General features: G+C 38.9%; 1 protein-coding gene across 3 annotated transcripts in view; it reads left to right on the top strand.

Annotated features, from left to right (window-relative positions):
- TENM2 (teneurin transmembrane protein 2) overlaps positions 1-23,835 on the top strand; it is a 1,069,972-nt gene that overhangs the window by 161,653 nt on the left and 884,484 nt on the right. For all 3 annotated transcript variants that reach the window (XM_019534873.1, XM_019534872.1, XM_019534874.1), the window contains exon 2: positions 18,877-19,175. In XM_019534873.1, the coding sequence (XP_019390418.1) occupies positions 18,950-19,175 (226 nt within the window). In that variant the 5' untranslated portion in view covers positions 18,877-18,949. The remainder of the gene's footprint in view (positions 1-18,876; positions 19,176-23,835) is intronic.

Genomic DNA, 23,835 nt, shown 5'->3' with positions numbered 1-23,835 from the left:
TTGTTCACCAGAGCGCCCCAAGGGATGACGAGGTCCAACAGTCATAAACTATTGCATGACTGTTTCAGGCTGGACATAAGGAAGAATTTCTTTACTGTCTGAGCCCCCAAGTTCTGGAACAGCCTGCCATCGGAGGTGGTTCAAGCACCCACCTTGAACACCTTCAAGAGCAAATTGGATGCTTATCTTGCTGGGATCCTATGACTCCAGCTGATTTCCTGCCCTTTTGTTCGGGGGCTGGACTAGATGATCTTCCGAGGTCCCTTCCAGCCCTAACGTCTATGAAACGGATGAAATCCCTCGGAAGCCCATTCCAGATTTTGGCAACCCTCACTGTAAAGAAATTTTTCCTAATGTTAAATCTTAATCTGCTCTCTGTCAGTTTATGACCATTGTTCCTAGTAATCCCAAGGGTAGGATCTTACCTGTATACCCATAACCATATGAGTAGCCCTTTTCTGGACCCTCTCGAGGTTATCCACATCCCTCTTGAAGTACAGTGAGTGCCCAGAACTGGATGCAGTACTCTAACTGCGGTCTTGGCAATGCTGCACAGAGGGGAAGTGTCATCTCCTTAGATGGCCCCAGGCAGATTCCTTTCCAGCTTTCTCTTAAAGACCCCCAAGGTAGAGGAGAGCACCTCTTCACTTGGAAGCCGATTCCCAATTTTAGCCACACTTACCATGTGTAAACTGCATCCTATCCTTGTTAAGCTGCATCCTATCCTGTTCTGCCCATATTCCCAACCTGTCTAAATCTACCTGAATCTGCTGCCTGCCCTCTGACGTGTTTACTTTGCCCCATAATTTGGTGTCATCCACAAATTTGGACAGAGTGCTTTCCATGCCCTCATCCAAGTCACTGATGAAGATATTGAACAGCACTGGTCCAAAGACCGAGTCTTGGGGAACTCCACTGCTCACATTTTTCCAAGTTGAAAATGACCCATCAATTACCGCTCTCTGTGTGTGCCCCATAAACCAATTCTCCACCCACCTGACTGTATAGTAATCTATGCCACAACCGCTTAATTTATTTATAAGAATATGATGTGACACTATATCAAAGACCTTTTTTAAAATCCAAGCAGATGACATCTACCTCAACTCCTGCATCTAAGAATTTTTTGACTTGGTTAAGAAACAAGGTTAATCAGGCAGGATCTTGCCCCTTCAACATTATTTTTCCTACTAGACTCCCACAAATGTGATCTTTAATAATTTTTTCAAAGGTTTTCCCAAGGATAGAGGTTAGGCTAACCGGCCAATAGTTACCTGGATCATCCTTTCGTCCCCTCTTGAAAATAGGGGCCACATTGGCCCTTTTCCAGTCCTCTGGGACCCCTTCTGAGCACCATGAGTGTTCAAACAACCTCACCAGTGGTTCTCTAATGACATTGGCCAATTCCTTTGGCTTCTTGGATGAAGATTGTCCAGGCCTGTTGACTTAAACATGTCTAGCCCCTCCAAATGCTCCTTTACTAGGTCAGCACTAGCTGTTGGTGGATTGGAGTTTCTCTTGTGCCTGTCTATAGCCCCTTTGGGAGATATGTCTTTATCCGTGTTTAGGAATACAGATGCATCGAATTTGTTTAAGAGCTTAGCTTTGTCCCACCTATCTGTTAACAATTGCCCTAGTCTTTCCTGTAGGGGTTCTGTGTTGCCATGCACCTTCTTTTTGCTCCCTATGTACTGATCTCACTCTCTGCCTAACCCTCCAGATACCTAGTCTGACCTAAAGAAGGACTTTCAGGTCAATATTGACCTAATCTTGCCATCTGAGGCTTGTCACTGTATATTTAAAAAACAAAACAAAACAAAGTTTTGTCAGATATCTTGCACAATCTCTTTCCTAGTAAATTAGATGGTTTAAAACTGTTGATAGTTGTATTGATTTCATTTCAGACTAATAATGTGTTTATAACGTTTTCTTCTAATTCTCTTTCTGTTTAGGAGAGAGTTATGGCTGGAGACTTTGCTATTTCCAGTGTCAGTAAAATACTATAGCCAGCCAGTACCTGGATTCAGTTGCAGTTCTGCCATTTGTCCAGTGATTATCTCCCTTTGCAATACTCTGTCATCTTACACTTATAAGCAAGTGTAAGGGAGCTTCCTGTGCCGCCCTGCATCGCATCACCTTCCGGCTGGAATGGTAGTGCCTTGTTGTAATAGATCACCTGCCACGCTTTCGATGTTAAGGGAGATGTACCTAGACATTACTGGGAGACAGCTGATAGTGGTCATGGACTCAGAAAGTCTGTGGTTCTTTGCAGGGATCCACCATCCCTATGCTCTGCCTTCACCACTTCTGATGTTTCTGGGTGCTGTTGATTGCCTCTAAGGTTTGTTACTATCTTTACTTCAAGGATCCTGACTAAGGACCTTACCTAGTTGGCTGCTTGCCCTGTTCTTCCCTCTACAGGTCCCAAGACAGCTACCTCTTCTTCTGGTTCTCCTCCCATCATTCTCTTGTAACAGGGATCCTCCTTCTCTTTGCCTTCCTCTTCTTTTAGCTCCCTGGAGTGGTTCCCTTCATCCCCCGGAACAGACTCACCAGTCACTGAGGTTTCTTCGCCAGCTCCCATTCTCGGCTGGACCTTGTCTGACAAGTAGTAGGATCAGGGCTTATCCTTTGGCCCATCTACCCATTCATGTTCACTTGCTGGATCTCTCTCCTTCTGTTTTCTTTCTTCTTCCATACCTCTTGGGATGCTCCTTTGGCATCCCTTAAATCTCCCTCTCTCCAGCTGGGTTCCCCATGGCAGTTCACCATTGGGTGCCTGACTGACCCAACTTTTCCCTTTTTGCTTGCCAGCATGGTTCTTCTTTCTTTCCCTTTGTTCTTTTCCCATGCTGGTCTTTTTTTCCTGTTTGGATTCCAATGGTTGGGTCTGCTGCGGCAGCCTTTGATCCGCCAAAGTCCCAGTTGGCTTTTCCATTCATCCAGGTTGCGTTAAGGTTTGCCAGAGCTCCTGCGGCTCCATAAGGTAAGTTTTCTTCCTTGAGTTTTCTTCCTGACTGCTCATAGCAGGGCGTTTCAGTTACCCTGTTATAGCAGGTCATAAGAATTCAGCAAGGAAATGGATGGCCCGCATATCTTTGGTATGAATGTTTTTTCTGGGACTCAGTGTTAGGATGGGCTTTGAACCCAGGGTCTTTGCTTGTTGGGTGCTGCAGCAACTCATCCTGTTCTGCCATTTTGCCAGTAGAATGCTGGAGTAGAAGCAGGTGGCAAGAACCCACCATCTGGGCATCCACTCCCTGCCAGCAGTCCTCTTACCCCTTCCTATATAAACCCCTGACCCAAAAGGGGAAGTGTCTGGGTAACAAGGCTCAACCTTGTACTTGGACTTCTGCACCCTTAGCTTGTGCTGCTACTAATGGGCAGATTCTTTGGATACCTGACCTGGTTAGCTTCCTGACCTCATTCTCTGCCTGATCCTCCAGATACCTGACCTGCTTCTGGTCTGACCAACTGGATACCTGACCTGGCTAGCTTCCTGGTCTCATGTTCTGCCTAACCCTTTGGATCCCTGATTTGGTTCCCTAGGCAGATCTCCAGGCTTCTGACTTCCTGTCTTCTCCTGACTCCCAGATCTGGTTGCCCACAGCCTGGCATGACAGTCAGGGTGAAATAGGATTGGTCTTGAGCACCTAAATCCATTTACATGCCTAGTGGGTAGAATAGAATGTGGCTCCGGTATCTTGGTATATGGGTCATATATATAGTATTATATTGTTATTTAGGTGTGCAGTGCATATACCTTCCATTGACACACAGTTACTCATGAAAGTTAATGGCAGGTTGTCCTGAATATGCAGGAAGAAAGACCAGATACAAAGGATGTTGTATATTAGGAAATAATTGTGTTTACTTGGCTTAGCTGGGAACTATTACCAATAATTCATTCAGTACAGGTCCTTATACTCCTTTCTTCATTGTGGGTGGAGTGTTGCTGTCAGTCTGTGGCTTTCCACAGCTGGTCTCTAGCCCATTCTAAGACACTACCACCCTCTCTTTCTTTGAGCCAGAGTCCAAGCGTTATCTTCTTGCTACATCATGAAGATCTTCTCAGCTTCTGTGGAGGATACCTTCCCTAAATTCACTTCCATATCTGGCTTATTAACAAACTGGACCCCTATGGAATGAGTACCTGCACTTAAACAAAAAGCTTTAACAAATCTTTAATTCTCAGATGGTTAAAGAAATTAAGTGTATGCAGATTTAAAGGTTGCAAATATTAAATATTAAAATTAAAATATTTTCTTTATTTCATAATCAGGGGTTTTCTTTTGCAAGAGGCAATGACATCTCTAATAGCTAAGCAGATTAACACAAAGAATGAAGGTCTTGTACCATTATATATATTAATCAGATTGCCATCTGTTGCAAGGAAAACAGAGAGCCTTGAATTTTGTTTTTGACAAACTTTTCTTGCCAAGTTCTCATGGAAGAATATGTGCTAAATGTCATGTTCATGGCATAGGACTGATCTCCCTGGTTGCTGTAGATCTGAGGTATCGCCACACCTTACAATGCATCTCTATGATCACCCCAGGATCTCGGCATTATTTGCATTAGACTCCTATGACTTTAACTCCAGTTTGGAGCTGAAAATCACCTGGGAAGATTTGATTGATTTATTAGGCTTCAAAGCTGTAAATAACACAGAAATGGTACTTTTGTCAAGTGGTAGAGGATAGAAAAGAGACAAAGGTCTCTCTGAAGATCTTGAAAGATCTCTTGGACACTTGTTCTCCCATTCTTCACAATGAACTAAATAGTAAAAATGCTGAAGCCTTGTGTTTATTGTCTACTTTTGTATTCCAGTTTAAGTCAACCATAATATATCAAGCTAAATACAATTAAATAGATATAGGAGTTTTCTTAATTTGCCATTGTTCTTATATTTTAGATGTTCTGGTCCAGGGGAAGCAGGAGAAGCTATTGGCATCTGTCAGGCAGTAGTTCACCTCAGCTATAGGTGAACAAGAAGTGGTTGTGCTTCTGCTTAGTTGTATTAATAACATGTAAAAAGACAAGGATTGGGGATGAACAGGATGATGGCCCCACCCCAGGGCAAGCGAAGTGACTTTGTTGTAGGAACACAGATTCTTGATGTGCATCCCCTGATGCACACCCCCCATGCCCCTGTTTTTCCTCTGGAGCAGTGTTATTTTTTTTTTTTTTTTTTTTTTTTTTTATGCTTCCTGCTCTGGGCTTGGCATAGATGCTACTGTTTCTCTCCTGCAGTTGTGTCTGGGCAGATTTTTCTTGGTTAACATGTTTGCTTCCTTCCATAGCTCTTGAACAGAAATGAATGGGTAATTTGCTATAGGCATGTGTCTGCTTGCTCTGCTTTATGTAATGATATTCATATGAATCAATATGACTTCCAGTGTCCTTCCTCATAGACTTATGATGTGGTCTTATGCAATTTTTTCAGCAAGGGGAGGGTTATTGGTCTTTTTGGGTTAGAGCAGGGAGAAGCCTGGGCATATAGGTTGTTTTGACTCTGCCACTGATTTCCTGTGTAACTTGGAAGAATTCATTTAACAATTTCTAGGTTACAGTTTACCCATCTGTCAAATGGTTCTACTGAATCTGATCCACTGCTGTGAGTCTTGCTTAATTTTTGTGAAGCACTTTATTGTCCTTTGCTGTTTTCCCATCTGAGTAGCACCTATGTCAAATGTCATACTATTGAGCATGTAATCCCTTGAAGCCTACTTTTAATTTCAGTAGGCATGCTTTCATTGCTATTTGAAGTGATTTAAAATTTAAAATCTAGGTAATGCTTCCATTTAGTAAATCTGATTTTTGAAAACTTGTATTGAGGTTATTAAGATATATAAAATCATATACATTAATAAGACACTCCATTGTATTTCATTCCTTTTTTCACCATTAAAATTTTGTTAGCCCACTTTGAACCTTTAGAACATAGGATCCCCAGAAGAAGTTCTGTTATTTCTGATAAATATAATGTGTCTAAGGGGCAGAGAACTTGGTATAATGAGGTTAATGATATATATACTTAAAAGGTTTTTTTGTGCATGGTTTTCATTGCTTTCAAAGACAAGTTGAACAGGCTCCATTTACTTCTGTAAGTGGGTATTTCACTCTATTCTATTGAAATCTAAGATTCCCTATTAAGTGTTAAAATGCAGTAAATTACTATTCTGACTAATATTTGCACTGTGTGTGTGTGTGCATGTGTGTGTATGTGTGTCTGTGTATGTAGTTTCAAGTAAATCCCTGCCTCAAAGAACAAAATCAAAGATAGCCAAGGCAAACTAATACAAGATGCACCATGACTTCATAGTTAATTGAGGAAATGGCAATCCTTGAGAAGCAAAAATAAAGTATGGGGAATTCTTTATAGAAGCAGATTTAAAGGAAGAAAGGAATTGCTTATTGTACAAATTGAGAGAGAATGAAAAAGAATACATCTGTTGTGGCTCTAACTGGAAATTGAGGTGGGGCATATTCTGTACCTCTTGGCATGATTATTACATTATACAATTGTAGGTAGTTTTTTTGTAGCTGAGAATATCTTCAGTGAAGCTTTGCTTCTTTATTAGAGCTTGTACTGTAATGTGCACATCAGCCCACACAATCTGGAGCAATAGAGCAATCTGTCCCTTTATGAATTCTTCGTCTAACAAAAACCTGTTTAATTATAGTACTAATGAATGATGCATACGCTCTAATTTAATTGTCTAAGTTTTTTTGCCTCTGGTTCTGTGATGCTAGCATGAATGAAGGTGCAAAATGATAACAAAAGAAAGAGAAAAGAAGAAGTGAAACTCAAGAAAGACAAGTGTATTAGGAACAGGAGTAGGTAGAAGGGAGAAGGTCCAGGAAAGGTCAATCAAAGGTGTATACATACAGACACAGGTTTTAGTAGTAAGGTTAGAGAGGGGAATTTCATGTTGGTGATATTAATGAAGGAGGTTAAACTCTTACTTGTATGTATATGCCATTTTTTCATACTGTTATGTACTATGTGGGTAAGTACATAGATGTAAGTATATGCAAATATCCAATGTGTAGGAGTGTAAGGAGCACATGGGTGTGCAAGTTGACTACTCTCATCTTCAATATTCTTGTGTCTGAAAATTTGAATCTCCCTGTATAAAAGAGGAAGAATAGAAGTTAAAAAGTGAGACGGGCAGATATTGAATGTTGTGGAGCTGCACATATTACTATGCCAAATACTGAAGAATGTCAACGGAAGAGTGGGGAAAGAGGAACGTACTGAAGTGCCATCGAAGGAGCATTCAGCAAAGAGGAGGGAAAGTGGGAAGAAAAGAGTAGAAGAAACGGGAATAAAATCTTGGCTCTATTGACGTTAAAGTTAAATTGCTGAATGACTTAATTGTGATCACAATTTCACCCTCAATGTTGAAAAAAAGAGGAGGAGAATGGTTACCAATTAAAGAAAGCTATCATTCATTGCACAGACATTTAAATCCATCTCACTTTTATAAATGTTGGTCAATTTGATCAAAGTCTTAATAAAAATTATTTAGACAATTATTTCTTGACTCAAAAGTATTCTCTAGTGATGTTAGGTCATTATACAGAATCATTAAAGCATACTTAACTATATTGTGTTAATTATGCAATGATAAATTATTCTTTCTTCATTAACATTGTAGCAAAAGCAGTAGATAATACCATTGTTTGTTTGTTCTTTTTAGTAGATGAAAAGTATTCATTTTCTTAAGGCAATTGTTTAACAAAAGTAATGTTTGAGAATGGCCATTCCGCAATTGCTCTTTTAAATCTTTTCATGGATTTATTAAGTTATATGCATTCAACCAAATTATATTAAAAGAATAGTTAGCTTTTGCATTGGGTTAGGTGGACTTTATTCCTCTTTTTAATGATCAGCATACAGATAGCAGCTGTGAGCAGAGACTTGAGACTCAGAACTCAGGAGTTCAGTCTCCAGTTATGCTACCAACTCATTGTGACCTTGAGGAACAAATTTATTCCTCTGTGCTTTCATTGCTTCATCTGTTGAATGTGGACAATGAATATCTCATTCTCAAGGCAGCTGTAAAACTTAATTAGTGTTTTGTCATTTTGAGTTTTTTCAGATGAAAGATACTATGGTCACATCCAGACAATCAGGGGTGTGAGAATTGTGGCACCACAAACCACTCATGTAGAACATTAAAATTTACCTTTCGCTACAAATTTTCAGACTGGGCTCAAAATTCGCTATCAGGATTTCCTAGTAGCAAAAAAAAGTGCTGGGAAAAAAAGTGGCATAGCACATGCTACACTAGTGTGCGCTGGAACAAACAGAGGCTTGGTCCTCCAGTGAGATCCTCAGCCAAAACAACTCCATGCTCCATTTGTGCCCCAGCTGGGAGGAGCTGGGCAAGGGCATCAGGGCTGCAGGACAGTCTCTCACTGTTTGCAGTGGCAGCCAGTTGAGAACTACTGAGGTAGGCTGAGCACATCAGTGTTTCTCAACTGGGAGAGGTGCCACCATGTTCAAAACAGTGGTGGAGTGTCATAACTGAAAAGGTTGAGAACCAGTGGCTTAAAGGAACTTAATGCTGACCATCTTTTTGGCACCGATAATTTGTTACTATCCAATGCAAAACTGATACAGGGTTGTAACCTGATAACCTATATTAATAATTAATGTACAGCTGCTGCTCCATTTTTTAACGTGTATAGGGGTGCTGTGCTAATAACCACTGAGTTAAAATTCAGCCTTATCTTGAATAGTGTTCTTAGTATTAGAATTATTGTAATGCCAGTTATGCATTTTTACTATACGTGGACTGCTTTATTTAGTTAATGTATTGTTAGTTATTTTATTAACATTAGTTACATTGGGTGCCTATACATGAGCCGGGAGGCTGCTCTGATGCATCGTAATTACAATGCATCAGACCAGACCTGATTAATCAAGTAATTACCGTGCTCCACCTGGCTTTCACATCTCACATATCAGTGTCCCCATGCTTCAAAATGATGGCAGGGGCACTTGAACTAAAGCTTGTTCGACAAACTTTAGATAAGGTGCCCCCCCCCCACCATCTTGAAGCGAAGGGACACTGATACATGAGACACTCTGGGCACTTTAATTAGAGACCTGCTCTAATTAAAGTACCCCCTCACTCCCAGAACACTTGTAAAAATGCCTTTGGTGTTGTTATGCTTCATTAACAGAAGTTAGCCTTTTGCTTTTCTGATACTAATTCTGTCCATTTCCTTTGCTGGTACAGGTATGTCATAACATAACTTTTCTATTTATTGATTTCTTGGTTTTGGCATGTTATGTCTAGTGGTCAGATAATATTAAGAGAATACCCTGCTTACCTCTAAGGGGTGGCACAAGGAAGAAATCATATGAAAGAAGTTACATTTTAATTATTCACATAAAATGTGTGTAGTGCCGGTGCTAAATCAGAATTTTTTCCCACATTAAAAATAGATTTGCATAAAATAATGAAGTACACTAGAATCTGTAAATCACAAGTTTATTTCTAATTGTTGTTGAAAAGAGGACCACACATGTAAGAGAACCATGGGGTTTTTTGTTTTGGGGGTTTTTATCAGCTGAAACATTGTGTACATTTTGAACACAGTCTGTTTCTCATTTATTATGCACCAATGTAATGTTTCTATCTAGTTGAATTAGGCTATATGGGGGTGCTAAAGAAATATGAAGTTTTCCCCCTCCCTCCTCCAAACCTGAGATAATTATAGCATTCTGTTTATTCTGAGTGGTACCTCTAATGGTTTCATACATCATAGTGGTATACAGGTTCATTAGAAAATGCAAGAAACAGGCCTGTAACTAAAAATCAGTGTAAGAATTAACTTAAATTTACAGAGTTTAAGTGTAAGCCATTCTAAATTATTAGAACACATTTTGATTCTTCTCTTCCATACCTCTTATTGATTTACTTGTACAGCTAGCACAGAAAAAAGAAGCTGCTATTTTTTTTCAAGCTGGAGCTTCCTTAACTACCCTTTTTGTTAGCTTAGTCATCAGTGTATAGGAAGTGGCATTTCTCAGAACTATCCAATGTTCTTCGATAATCAAGATAAATTGGCAGCTATTTTAAGTAAATGAAGTATCAGATCTTATACTTCCTCTGAGATCCATAAGGATTAGTTGGAAGACAAATAGGGTAGATGCAAGGAAGAGGGTATTCATAATGTTAGTAGAAAAGAGAAAGCCAAATTCATGTTATGCCTATAATATACTAGTAATCATTTGGGATCAAGCACAGATCTGTCTGCCTCACAGATTTCAAATCCAAGCTCCACTGCACTCTTCTTTTCCCCTCCACCCCTCCCCATCTCAATCCCATGCAGCCTCTTCTTTCATTTTGATCAATGATGACCAATGCTATACAAATTGAAATCACAGGAAGTCTGCCATTGGCCCTTCATCACATCATTTCCCATCTCTACTACCCTTGACAAGAGCAAAGCACAGAAGAAGACACAAACACTTTGTGTAATTCCTATACAGGGTCCAGGGAATTTTCTTTTTTTTTTTTTTTCCCAGCAAGTCCTTGCTGAAAGCTCAACTATTCTTACTTCATATGAGAATTCAGATCATATTGACTAGCTTATGTATGTCCCAGCACTGGAACGTAGTAACGTTGAATAGTGTCATAATGTCAGCTGAACTGGAAGGGTTCTTTTTCTTAACGTTACTTTTTTTGTTTTCTTTTTGTTTGTGTTTTTTTGTTTGTTTGCTTGCTTGTAAAAACAGACTAAGCAGAGCTGAGACATCAAGTGTTGAAAAGTTGAGGATAGGAACAGTGACAGTTTATTCAATAGTTGTCTCTTTACATAAGTTCACAGGGAAGGGAAAATAACCTCTCACATTTGACTGCAACTGAAATGAGTTCATAGATTTTATAGACATTAGGGTCAGAAGAGACCTCAGTAGGTCATCGAGTCCACCCCCTGCCCTGAGCAAGAAAGAGCGCTGGGCTCAGGTGACCCCAGCCAGATGTTTGTCCAGTCTCCTCTTAAGGACCTCCAAGGTAGGGGGGAACACCATCTCCCTGGGAAACCCATTCCAGTTTTGGCAACCCTTACTGTGCAACTCTTTCTAATGTCCACCCTAAATCTGCTGTCCATCAGTTTGTAGCCATTGTTTCCAGTTACACCAGGGGGTGCCCTATTAAATAGAGCATCTCCTATTCCCTGCTGCTCTCCCCTGATGAATTTATAGGCAGCCACAAGATCACCTTTCAGCCTTCTCTTATGAAGGCTGAAGAGATCCAGGGCCCTCAGTTTCTCCTCATAAGGCCTTGCCCTCAGGCCTTTGAACATATGAGTGGCCCTCCATTGAACCCTCTCAAGATTCTCCGCATCCCTCTTCAAGTGCAGTGCCCAAAACTGGACTGCATAGCAGTGCTGCATAGAGGGGAAGCATCATGTCCCTGGACCTGTTTGTCATGCATCTGCTAATGCATGCTAAAGTGTGGTTAGCCTTGTTGATCACTTTGTCACATTGACAGCTCTTGTTTATCTTGGAGTCAGCTATGACTCCAAGATCTCTTTCCACTGCTGTGCTGTTAAGAAGGTCATCCCCCAGCCTATAAGTGTGTTGGTGGTTCTTTTTGCCCAGGTGCATCACTTTGCATTTGTCTTTGTTGAACTACATCCTATTTCATTCTGCCCATTTTTCCAACTTGGCCAGTTCCACTTGAATCCATTCCCTACCCTCTGGTGTGTTAATTTTGCCCCACAATTTGGTATCATCTGCAGACTTGGACAAGGTGCTGTCCATGCCCCCGTCCAAGTCACTGATGAAGACATTGAATAGCACCAGTCTTGGGACCGAGCCTTGCAGGACTCCACTGCCCACATCTTTCCAAGTCAATATCAACCCACCCACCACCACTCTCTGGGTGTGTCTCCTAAGCCAATTTGGCACCACCTGACAGTGTAATCATCTACATCACAGCCTGTCACTTTATGTACGAGAACCGAATGAGATATTGTATAGAAGGCCTTCTTAAAGTCTAGGTAGATGATATCTACCTCAACTCCTGCATCTAAGCATTTTGTGAACTGGTCATAAAAAGAAACAAGGTTAGTCAGGCAGGATCTACCTGCAGTGAATCTCAGCATTATTTCCCCTGCTGGGCTCCCACAAATTTGATCCTTAATGATTTTTCCAGAGTTTTCCCAAGGATAGACATGAGACTAACTAGTCTATAGTTTCCCAGTTCCTCCCTCCTCCTCTTCTTGAAAAGAGGGACTGCATTGGCCCTTTTCCAGTCCTCTGGGACCTGACCTAAAAGATTATTTCATATGTTTATTGCCTCACAGCAGCTTCTTTCATTCATCTGAGGAACATCATTATCTCATGAATATGCATATTTAGAGTCAGAATTTTATTTTTATTCAGTCCATTTTCTGAAATATCCCTTTAGTTCTATCAATATTTAACAAGAGCTTAAATCCAAGCAATTCTCCTTGTATATAAACTTTCAAATTGTCTTTCTTATACTTAATTATATAGAGAGTCTTTAAATAATTAGTCCTGCTCCCTGCCTTAAAGCAAATATCTGGATTTGCCTTCAGGAAGGTTGATATTTACTACTTTACTATTTACATTTAATTTGAATAATCAATAAAGAAAGCGTTCTTTGTTCTTAACAGTCTTTGGAAATGTGTTGGTTTTCTTTTAGAGTATGTTAAGGAGGCTGTTTTAAGTCTTAGCAGATAACTAACAGGTTCCTTCATTAATAAGGGTAACTTGTTTTCAAATGACTTCTATTAGTAACTAGTTGTTACTACCTTTCTGTATTATATAATAAACCATCTTGCTATTTACATATCATGGTAGATGAAGGTTTGTATAAAGTTACACACTATTTGTAATTGTTTATCACAAAACTGAATTATCATTGTAGATGTTTAAGAAATAACCGTAGTTTACTCTGTTGAGAGGAAATGTGAGTTAGAGGTCATCAGAATCTTTTTGTCCAGCCACTGCTGTTTTCCTTAAAATTTAAAGAACTTTAAAGTGCTCCTGAAAGATACTTTCAGTGAAAGGAATTGTAATATCTTTTGAGTAGGTTAAAAGTTGAAGCTGCTTTTCTTTCAAAGTAGGGTGGAGGAACAGTCTGCTTTAATACGTATTGTATGGCTCTGCTAACACATCATTATATCCTTCTTTGACTATAAACAGCAGATCCTTACATTTTTTTAATCAGGTTTCTTTTGGAAGGGTTTAGATTGCAGAGTTTGTTTTCTTGAGCTAAAGATCATATCTACACCAAAATGATGTGCTGTCTTTGGAAACACTTTTTAAAAAATTAATGGCCAGTTTTGTGTAAACACATTCAAATAACCTGGGAGAATTCTTCCAGTTTTGTTCTCGTAATAAAGAAACTTACTCAGAGCCATGAGTACAGACATTCAAATACTGAGAAAAGGAGAGCTTTCAGTGCTGACACTGTGCAGCCAGAAGGAGGGTGGGGACCTGTGAACACGCCTCAATGTGCCCTGTAGGTTCCCTTAGTCCATCTGGTGACAGATCGCAGGAATGCATAGGGAAGCCCTTATTCACTGCTCCAGAGTGCCCATGGTCAGCCTGTGTTTCCCTGCAGCACAGTGTGGACATTGCCAAGAGGGTGTGGTGTGTTCCCTGCTGAAGCAGCAGAGTCCAGCGAGTGACATACTGTCTTCATGGGATGGGAGGGAAGGGATCCTGGAAGACCATTTTCTGTTCTGAGATACGCCACATCATGTACAGACATTCACTCTCCCAGGAGGTACTCTTCCAGGGGTGATTTAACCCTAGTTGTTCCTAGGTTATTTTTCTTCCAGAGCAACCTTTTTTACTCCAGTAGAAAAAGCCTGAGCACGTGTACACTCATGATTTCTCCTGGGAAAGTAGTGACTTTCACAGGAGAAACTGAATGTCTGTATGAGGTCTAAATGGACCCCAACATTCTGTCAGTTATAGTACATTTATAACTTGCAATTAAAGAGTTCTCTAAAATGTACTGTACAGAGCACTAATCCAAATAACAAATGGTACTATATTTTACAAGTTATAGCGTAAAAGAAATAGGCTGTGCTAAAGGAACATAGAATGTATTAAAATTAGCATTAGCTTCTCTATAAACATTGGGATGTTTCATGGTCAAGGGTATACTTAAGTACTTCTTTCTTATGGTATTTGAGGCATGTTGGGTAGGTATTAGTTCCTGCTGGTGCAAAGACTTCTTTGCTTTTCTGTACTGATGGTTCATCAGAGCTCTTTCACCGTTCAGGTAGAGGCAAAATGCCACTTTAAATTTACCAAATGAAAATGTAGATATTTAAGTCATTGTGCCGCCTCCTTTATTTTGGTCAAGTAGCATATGTTTTTATTTCCTAATTACAATGCTGAATACAGTTATTCATTTCATGTTCTTAGAGAATCCTTTGTGTATTAAAACATTGCAACATCTTTCTGTTCATGAACTGGTTCCCTATAATGAGATCTTTCATTAAGCAGATTCAGAATAAAGTTGCTGGACAGAACATTCTTCAAACTATGACATTGTATGTAATATTTTCTTTTTTTTAACATACTGCATATTTTCATGATAATGATCCCCAACACCAGTAGCAGAATATGTCCTGCAAATATTCTGGTAATTGAAAAACACTGCATTTCATATCAATGGTAGAATATTTCTCTTAACATTTCCCATTATTTTTGTATGCCTCAGGTAACTACCCAAAATGCTCTAAGTAATGTTTTTATTTAAGAATGTTTTTGGTAAGTCCTGCCTGTCTGAGAAGATGGCTTACTATCATGCAGATAAGCTAATTTTATAAAAAATATTTACATACCATATTCAGTCTTGGCAAATGCATTTATAATAACTCTCTGTTAACTAAAACAATGGGGAGAATATTTTTTTTCTACAAACAGTAGAAAACAAATAAGAGAACTTAGTGCCTGAGAACCCTCAAGAAGAGAAATTAATTACTCTGAACAGATAGTTAAGAAATATCTTAATGAAGTAGCAAGTTTCCTAAGTGCATGTTGAGCTCAATGCATCCAGAAGGCACAGTGTCATTCAATAGTATATCTTTTTTCAACTGTGTTTTTTTTTGTTTGGGAAATGTTGTCTTTACTTAAGAACTGTCATTTACTGGGTCAGACCATACATCCATCTTGCCCAGCATCCTGTGTCACACTGGCAGAAAATGGATGCTGAAAGGGAGAGTAAACCTGTTATGACCAGGTTTTTTTTTCCCACTGTTCTTCTCCTACTTGCAGCCTTCAGCATTTAGGGCATTTTTACACGTGAAAAGCACCCAGTACTGTAACGCATGCAGTTATATAAGCGGCAAAATGAGCATCAGCACACAGAAAATGGTGGCCATATGCTTTTGAACTGAAACACATTGGAGATGTTTTAGTTCAAAAGTACACCCCACTGTTTTCTCCATGCTGATGTGCATTTTGCCACTTACACAACTGCAAGTGATGCAGTGTGGTTCTCATCACCTCGCAAGCGGAGCAAACTCGATTAATCAAGTCTGGTCCAATGGGCTGGATCTCTGGCACATTGCAGCATGAAAAAGTATGTGTATAGGTACCCATAAGGTTTAAGAAGTTCTAATTCAGAGGCTTTATCCTTAACTCCCATGCTCAATAGCTACTGATGCCCGTTTCCTCTAAGAATCTGTCCAATCCATTTTTTTACAGCTCTGATGCACTGGGAAGTGCATTTGAGTAGGTTGTAGTGATTTGGGTTCCCATGTGCAGAATGAAGGCACTCAGGCCTACAAATAAAAACTTGCTTAAACATGAGGTTGTATCATTAACATCTTTGTGATTGTTTGTATGCTTAAAATAGGGAGGGTGTTAGCCTGGAACTTGGGAGACTCATCTTGTGTGTCAGGTTCCTGAGCAAGTCACTTCTCTGTGGGACCTGTGGAGGAAGTGTTCTTGTTTCTGGTTCCATCAGACTACTTGTAATCTTGAACCCTGTTGACACCAATACAATGTTGGTATCATGGACAGGAATAAATGTGTTTAAGCATATACTACAAGGTGGAGGGCTTTCATGAAGAAATTACATGCTGCTATCTTCTCTGCTGCTATATTTTAAAAAATCAGGTATATAAAGGATATATAAAGGAGGGAAAATAAGAAATCCTTACAACATTTATAAACTTCTGTTGCTCTGATGTCTTATTGCCCTGGGAACAGAATTGGGGACAAATATTGTGTGGAAAACATATATTTATGTTATATGTAATTTATCATCATAATTAAAAATACCAAATATATAGAAAAAAATTAAGCATGCTAACATTTTTTTCTGAAATCACTGATTACAAGTTACATGTAGTAAGCTTAAAACAGCTGGTTCTGCTAGTTACCTTATTTCCTTATGCTTACAGTACAAAAGACAGCAGAAGTAATTAATTTCCGAATCAGCATGCTATGAAAAAAGTATTCTCTGATTTACTGCCTCCATTGGCTAAATATTTCTATTTTAGATTTATGTTGATTTAATTTACTGCAGCTCATTGCATGATCTTAAATCATTTATACCATACGTGAACTTATTATCCACAGAAAGAACTGTACTAGATTTTTTCAGTGTTTTTTTGTAAGAAAATCTGAATTCAGAACACAGAAAATTTCAATAATAACTTTGGTTTGGAAGGCTTTTTGGGTCCAGAAAAGAGGTAAGAGAAACAGATGAGTTCCCCAACTTCTAGGTTGCTCTTTGTTGTGGCCTTCTGCATCTGAGTGCTCTAGCCATTTGTTTATACAGTCGGTCTTAATTTCTGGCCTAGCGAGCATTTACATGTTTATATGAGTGGCAGTAGTTTCAAAAGAATGATTGAGAAACAGTTTTGCTAAGTTTGAGGTTTGAGTACTCTGATGGGAGATAGGACACCTGGGTTTGACCCCTTTTATGTCGATACAGATAACCTAGGGTGAGTTTTTGAGTGTATATGAGTGTCTCTAGCTTTTCATAAAACAACTGAAAGACCTCTCATAGTGCTGCAGAATGAAGAAAATGTTTTTAATCATTATATTTTTGCAGATCAGGGAAACTGTTTCCTGATCATCATTATTCATAGACTTCAGTGGGACACTGCTTATGTGATGAATCTCAAGTCTCATGATTGTTTGCAGGATCGTAGTCTAAGTCTGGGAACATTTTTGGGCACACTGCCAAAACACCTGCAACCTTCACTTGTAAGATGTTGGCATGCTAGGAGCAGATAGCAAGGGAACTGTGAGGGACCTGATCTTTGTTGTGGCAGTGTAGCCCTGTTCCCTTCCCCACCATCCACCTGAAGGTGCATGTGCACCCACTGCTGGCAACAAGCCAGACCAGGACTCCATGGACCCTGGTGCAGCCACTTGTAGCCTCCCAGATGCCTACCACAGCCACCCACTATTGAACCTAGGCTGCTTGCAGTAGGTGGTAGGGAGCCTGCAAGCAGCTGCACTGGAGTCCAAGGAGCCCTGGCCCAGATTATTGTGAGTGTCGGGTACATGTGCACCTTGGGGTAGATGATGGGGCAGCTGGGAGGAGCTCTATCCTTGTTGTGGCAGCACAGCCCCGGCCCCTTCCCTGCCATCCATCCTGAGGCACTTGTGACAAGCAAATGCTTCACGTGCCATGTTCTGGCACGTGTTGTTGCTGGGGTTGCTGACCCCTGGTGTAAATTAAAACATACATGAGATTAACCAGTGTGTCCCTTCAAAAGGGGTGGGGGATTGGGGATAATCTGAAAAGTTAATAAACAATTAGTTAATTAGAAAATGCGTTTAAGACATGTCTATATCCCGATTGCATAATGTGAAGGAATGCTTTTATACAACTGATGGGGAAAAAAACTGTTAGGTGTTCTTAAGTTAAAAAATGGGGAATCTGTCTGTCTGTATCAGAGATGCTGGGAGCATCTACATGCATGCCTGACTGCACAGTTGTTACTGTGCCATCATGTGGTACTTGCTTTAGCTGTTACTGGGCAGTCCCAGCGACGAACGACCCTGCTGCACAGTAGCTTTGGCGCCACGGTTCATGCCCACCAACACTATGTGGCTGTCGCAATGAGCTACAGTGACGTTGCATCTTGTGTTGATGCACCTAATCTTTGGTACTTAACTCCTGAATTCTGTGTGCCTGACCTCACAGCTGTATCAAGTCTAGGGAGTTTGGGGAAAAAATGTTATATAACAACAGTGCTTCCTTCTCCTCTATTCACATTTGATGCAGATAAAGATTTTCTCAGTTGCTCAAACAGGGAAATTCTTACATTCTCTTTTAGGTGACTATTTAGATACTGAAGGAAATTTTCATTACTTGCTTCTAGATCTTCTTGTGTGCTCACATGATCATAAAATGTAGCTTAATAATTTCAGAACGTTACTACTGAGTATCGCTGTCTTTTTTTCCACTTGTCTTTAATACTTCAGTCTTAGCTGCATGATTCATTTGACACATTACATCTCAGAACAACTAAAGGAGGCCTGCATCTTTTTTCTTTGCATAGTCTTATAGAAAAAGCTAATAGGTTATCAAAGTTTTCAGGTTGTTACCAATGTGTATTTGGAAATCAAAAGGTTAGAGATTATTTTTTTTGTTTTGGGGGTGGTGTTAACATCTCAGTAAAAAATAGTTTAAACAAAATAGAAAATTTTCACCTATACCAATTAAATTTTATTTGCTTTCTTTAATGTCAGTTATTCAAACAGTGTTTTTCATTCCCACAAAGCTTGGCCACTGTAGAGTTTTTTGTTTTGTTTTGTTTTTGAACTATTGAGGGGAAAATGGAAGATAACATATTATAGCCCCAGTTCTCATCGTTTATTATCTTTGATGTTTTTAGGTGGTAGAGTGACTAATCCCAGATTAACGATTGGCTATTCTGGAAACGTTCATTTTCTACCATACCCAGAATAATGGATATAAAAGACAGAAGACATCGCTCTTTGACAAGAGGTCGGTGTGGGAAGGAATGCCGCTATACAAGTTCTTCATTGGACAGTGAGGACTGCAGAGTACCAACTCAAAAGTCCTATAGCTCAAGTGAGACACTGAAGGCATATGATCACGACACCAGAATGCATTATGGAAATCGAGTTTCTGATCTGGTTCACAGAGAGTCAGATGAGTTTCCAAGACAAGGTATGTTTAAAGGACAACTATTTTCTGCCATAACTCTCCAGTAAGTAACCTCTGTAACTATGTATACGCTTCATATGGGAGTGGCAGTAGCAATGCTGGTGAAGTAGAGGAAAAAGAACGACAAGTATTTTATTATTATTTTAAATCAGCAACAGCATTTTGTTATCAGTTAGAAGATATGTTCTCTTCTATTGTCATTTCAAGCTGAAAATACCTTGGCATCAAATGCTGTCAGAAATCACATAATTATATAAGTGAAGCAAGCATGAATCTCTGTTTTAACATCTTTTAAACACACAAGCACTAATGACTCTTAACCACCTGTCATATTTGTCATATATCTAGGCACTGGCAAATATGATAACCTTGTATTTGTTTTAGGTATAATAGTGACATTTTCACTTTGCCTTTTCTTTCTTTAATAGATTAGCTGTATTGCTAAGAAGAGTAAAACATTATGATTAGCATACTGTAATTACTAATCAGGTGCTTTGGAATTTCTCCCCTGTTCCTCACTGGTGCATAATTGAAATGTGGAAATGGGATGCAGTTTCTTTTGACGTTGCTGGTGGATTACACTTAATTTCATTTTAAAAAATAGCAGGGAGAAGCCCATATAATTATTCATAATTGGCTATAAAATGTTAGTACCTCACCAAGATCCTAGAACTCATATTACGTTTAAACCACAATTTACTTTGTATCAATTTTAAAGCTGGTTGCCATGACTTACTCCAGAATGAAGTATTACCTGTTTCAAATGTCTACCTGGATTCAATGACTTAAATAAAATATGCAAATCATTAGAGAAGTAGCTTTAAAAATACTTCTTGATAAACTACAGTTCTTCACTGGATGCACTCTTTAATTTTGTCCGCTTGTCAGTTGTCATAGTAAATGAAACACATTTTCCCAAATTTTGTAGGGCAAAAATACATGTAAACAGTGCCTCATGTGTACAGTCTTTGATCTTCTGGTTAACTCCACAAAATGCTTTGCTCCATTAAATTGTCAGTTATTCTGCAACTGTATGCTGCAGAGTTAAAAGCAAATCAGTTGTACATGAAGCATCAGATGTGCGTAACGTTTGATTGGATCTGTGCATCTTTAGATCATTAATGCATATCCCCACTGCTTCCTTTCTGTACAGTAGGTGAACTTGATAGGAAAGTATCATACTAACTAGGACTTCAGAAATGTTTAGGATTATTTTAGGAAACCCACCAAACCCCCTATCAGCATATGATTGTTCTGCACTTGACATTTCTGTTGTTCTGCATCCCTTGGTATGAAAGTCTTCTATTTTCTATGAAGCTTAATAAGAAAGTTTTTTTCCTTTTTACCCATCTATAATGATATTCTGTTTGTTAGAATAATTCTGCAAAGTATCCATATCAGTTTTGACCACTAGGTCACAATCTCCATTAATTAGCATCACTACTAATTTTTCTTGCTTGCCTCTCATGCACCATGAGCTTATTTACAGACATTTTAATATGGTAATATTATACTTATCCCACCTAAGTATGAATTTTCCATTCTCTTCCCAGGTTTCTGAAAGAATTTTTGTTTACAGTGTGTACTCCCATAAGGATTACCCATCTGACTATAACCCACTTTATACCATAGAATACCTGGGCCATCCTCATCATGGATAGGCAGCACAGTATTTAGGTTTCCTTATATTTATTATGGGCATTTTAGCCCTGGGGCTTCATTATAATTATATTATTTGACACTCATGATAGCCTATATGTTTTATTCTTTATTACTGGTTGTGTAGCTGTTTATCTGGTACTTTTGTTGAAAGGCTCTGTGGGTGGTCTTTTTCTTCCTTTCCTCCTATTTTTATACTTGTGATAAAACTAGTAAAGATACGTCATAGTCTCGACATAATTTGCATAGAGTAATGAAGGAAGTAGCTTTATCATGAGCCTTTTTTATTCTCTTATTAGATATGTTTGTAAAACAAGTCTTGTACTTTCAGAAAGTAAGTTTGGTTGTCTTTCTTTTTTAAATTAGATGTCTATACGTGTATAAAACACCATCTCTTGATCTATTCCACCCTCTATCTTTCTTAAGCACCTTCTTCCCTGGTTGACCTTAACTTTGAATGATTGGTAAGAGTAGACCTAGCACATATATTTTCTGTTTTGCTGTACGTGTGTATGTATTAGACAGAAGCATTACGAAGATGCCATGCTAAGTGTTTGCACATGCAGTTTCCAGCTGCAGACATCTAGGAATTTATGCATGCAAATTTATTCAAAGTTTGAGTGGGTGTTTTGCTGGGATTTGAAATCTGTAGGAAACAAACACGTGTTTAATATGAATAGGCTTTGAAATAATTTTTATCCTTCAGCTACAATAAAAAGGGTTCAAATGATTTTTGCCTTTCAATAATTTTAGATATTCCCCAATATTTTGTGCTTGCCACCAGTAAAGCCTTGTATGGTGTGACTTGTTTGACATCTCTCTGTGTTTGATTAACAATGGTGCTGAGACTACACAAAGCAGTTGTATAACCTGTGCTCTGATCATGATATATGCTTTTGACAATAGCAGTAAAAGTCTGTCAAGCACAAGATCTTATTGTACCCCTTTCATTTTTGATTTACAAGGCTTGACACTTAAATGCTTGATCCAAAGTTATACTCAAGGGTAGGTTGCCTAAAATTAGACCTTCCAGCTTTAGTAAGGTATGTAGTATATGTATTAAACTGTCCTGCTCTGCTTGTTTGGTTCATTTTTGTAAATGAACAGGTCTTTGAAAGTTATCAATGCCTTTCTGAGTTAGTTTGGGCAAGGTGCTTTATGATAAAAGTCTATGTTGATGGACTACATGATTTTTCACCTCTGTTGACAAGTTAATTGGGAATGCCTGACAATCATTATCATCTGATAGCTAGTTTGGATTCTTGGGTGAAAGAAGTTTTTATGATTTCATTCTAGTTCCTATCAACTAGGTCTGCCAGAAATATTCCTCTACCTCACGGGTATCAGTTGTTGCCACGCAAACTGGCATTCATGTTGTGAAGGATGAGCTTTCTTACGGTGTCAGAGGCAGAAAATCTTTATATACCTTACCTATCCTTATACTAAATGGAGAAACTCAGCCTTCAACACAGTCAATAAGTACATTTTCTGAGTACTACACATCTTTAAAAATAGATATTTTAAGGTTTGGTAATCATTATTAGAAAGTAAACATTTGCCCTCAGATACCAAACTGAAGTGCCAGGATACCACAGTTATCTCCTCCTGGAAATATAGGGAACCACTTCGGGTATATTTTTGATAACCACTGTGCTGTAAAAGGCAGTGACTAGAAGGTAAGTTTGTCAGAAGCATCACTGTCTCTTGAATACTATCTTTGACCCAGTGTTCTTTCAGAACCCTCTTCAGCTATTCCTCCAGACTGCAACTAATAGTTACGTACAATGTACTTTAGTATGATTTAACTGAACTAGACTATGCAAATGAGTTACAAATATTATATGGAACTAAAACAGTGAATTAGAATAATTGTGCCAGCTCCATTGTATAATCACTCTCAAAGTGTGCTTGCAAACTCTTGAATGAAATTATGTAACAAATATACCTGTTTACTATTAATTTCCCTGCCAGTCAATTATTTTAATATTATTTAACAGGGAAAGAAATGTGTATATAATGTAGCAGCAGCATGCAGCTGTCTTTATTGTCCAGTCAGTTTGAAAAATTCAGTCATTTATCAGGGAAAACATTTATATTACATAGGTTGTCATAAAAAGTGAAGAGGCTTTCTAAATATTCCATTCTAAGTTGACTAAAATATTTTTTTTTCCTTTTTCTACTTTTTGCTGAGATGTCAAAGGTTTGAGAATAGTTCTGACACCTTGAATACTGGGATATTTTACAACCTGCTGGTAGGATGTGGATTTTTCTACGTGCCATGGGTTTTGCCACCAAAGATTTTTAGTTATCAAACTTTTTATTTTTTTTTAAGGAAGAAAGCATTTTTCTTCTGACTTACTATACTGACACAGCACAAGAAAAGTACGTCAGCGATGGAGACTTGGGCAAAAAAGAAAATTTTTGGAAAACCATACTTCAAGAAATAGACATTAAGGAAGAAAACTTCTATTCCTGTAGACTTAGTAACCAAACTAGATTGAACGATCATTTATGATTTTAGAACTCTATTAGCTTTGCAGAGAATCCGAGTCAGGTGGTTACAGTCTTTAACTTCTGTGTTCACAAGTCAGGAAGAAGTAGCTGCAACCAGAAGATATTCTCCTGCACCATGTAGGTAGTAGTGTGTGGTCAGACATCAGCAGATGCCCCCTGCTTCTAGAAATGTAGGTCTACCATGTCAAAGATGTGGCAGTGCTTTGTATAGCCATAAAAAGGCTTTATCATTTCATAGTTTCTAGGGTCGGAAGGGACCTGAGTAGATCATCTAGCCCAACCCCCTGCCATGGCAGGAAAGAGTACTGGGGTCAAACGGTCCCAGCAAGGTGTTAATCTAACCTCCTCTTAAAAACCTCCAGGGTAGGAGCCTGCACCACTTCTCTTGGAAGTTGGTTCCAGATCCTAGCTGCCCTAACAGTGAAGTAGCGCCTCCTGATATCTAGCCTAAACCTACCCTCTGCCAGCTTGGGACCATTATTCCTGGTCA

This window comes from Crocodylus porosus, unplaced genomic scaffold, assembly GCF_001723895.1.
Source record: "Crocodylus porosus isolate Cpor-Errol unplaced genomic scaffold, CroPor_comp1, whole genome shotgun sequence".
In the NCBI taxonomy this organism is placed as follows: domain Eukaryota; kingdom Metazoa; phylum Chordata; order Crocodylia; family Crocodylidae; genus Crocodylus; species Crocodylus porosus.
The sequence above is the reverse complement of the archived record's forward strand: the minus strand, read 5'-3'. Positions and strand labels throughout refer to the sequence as shown.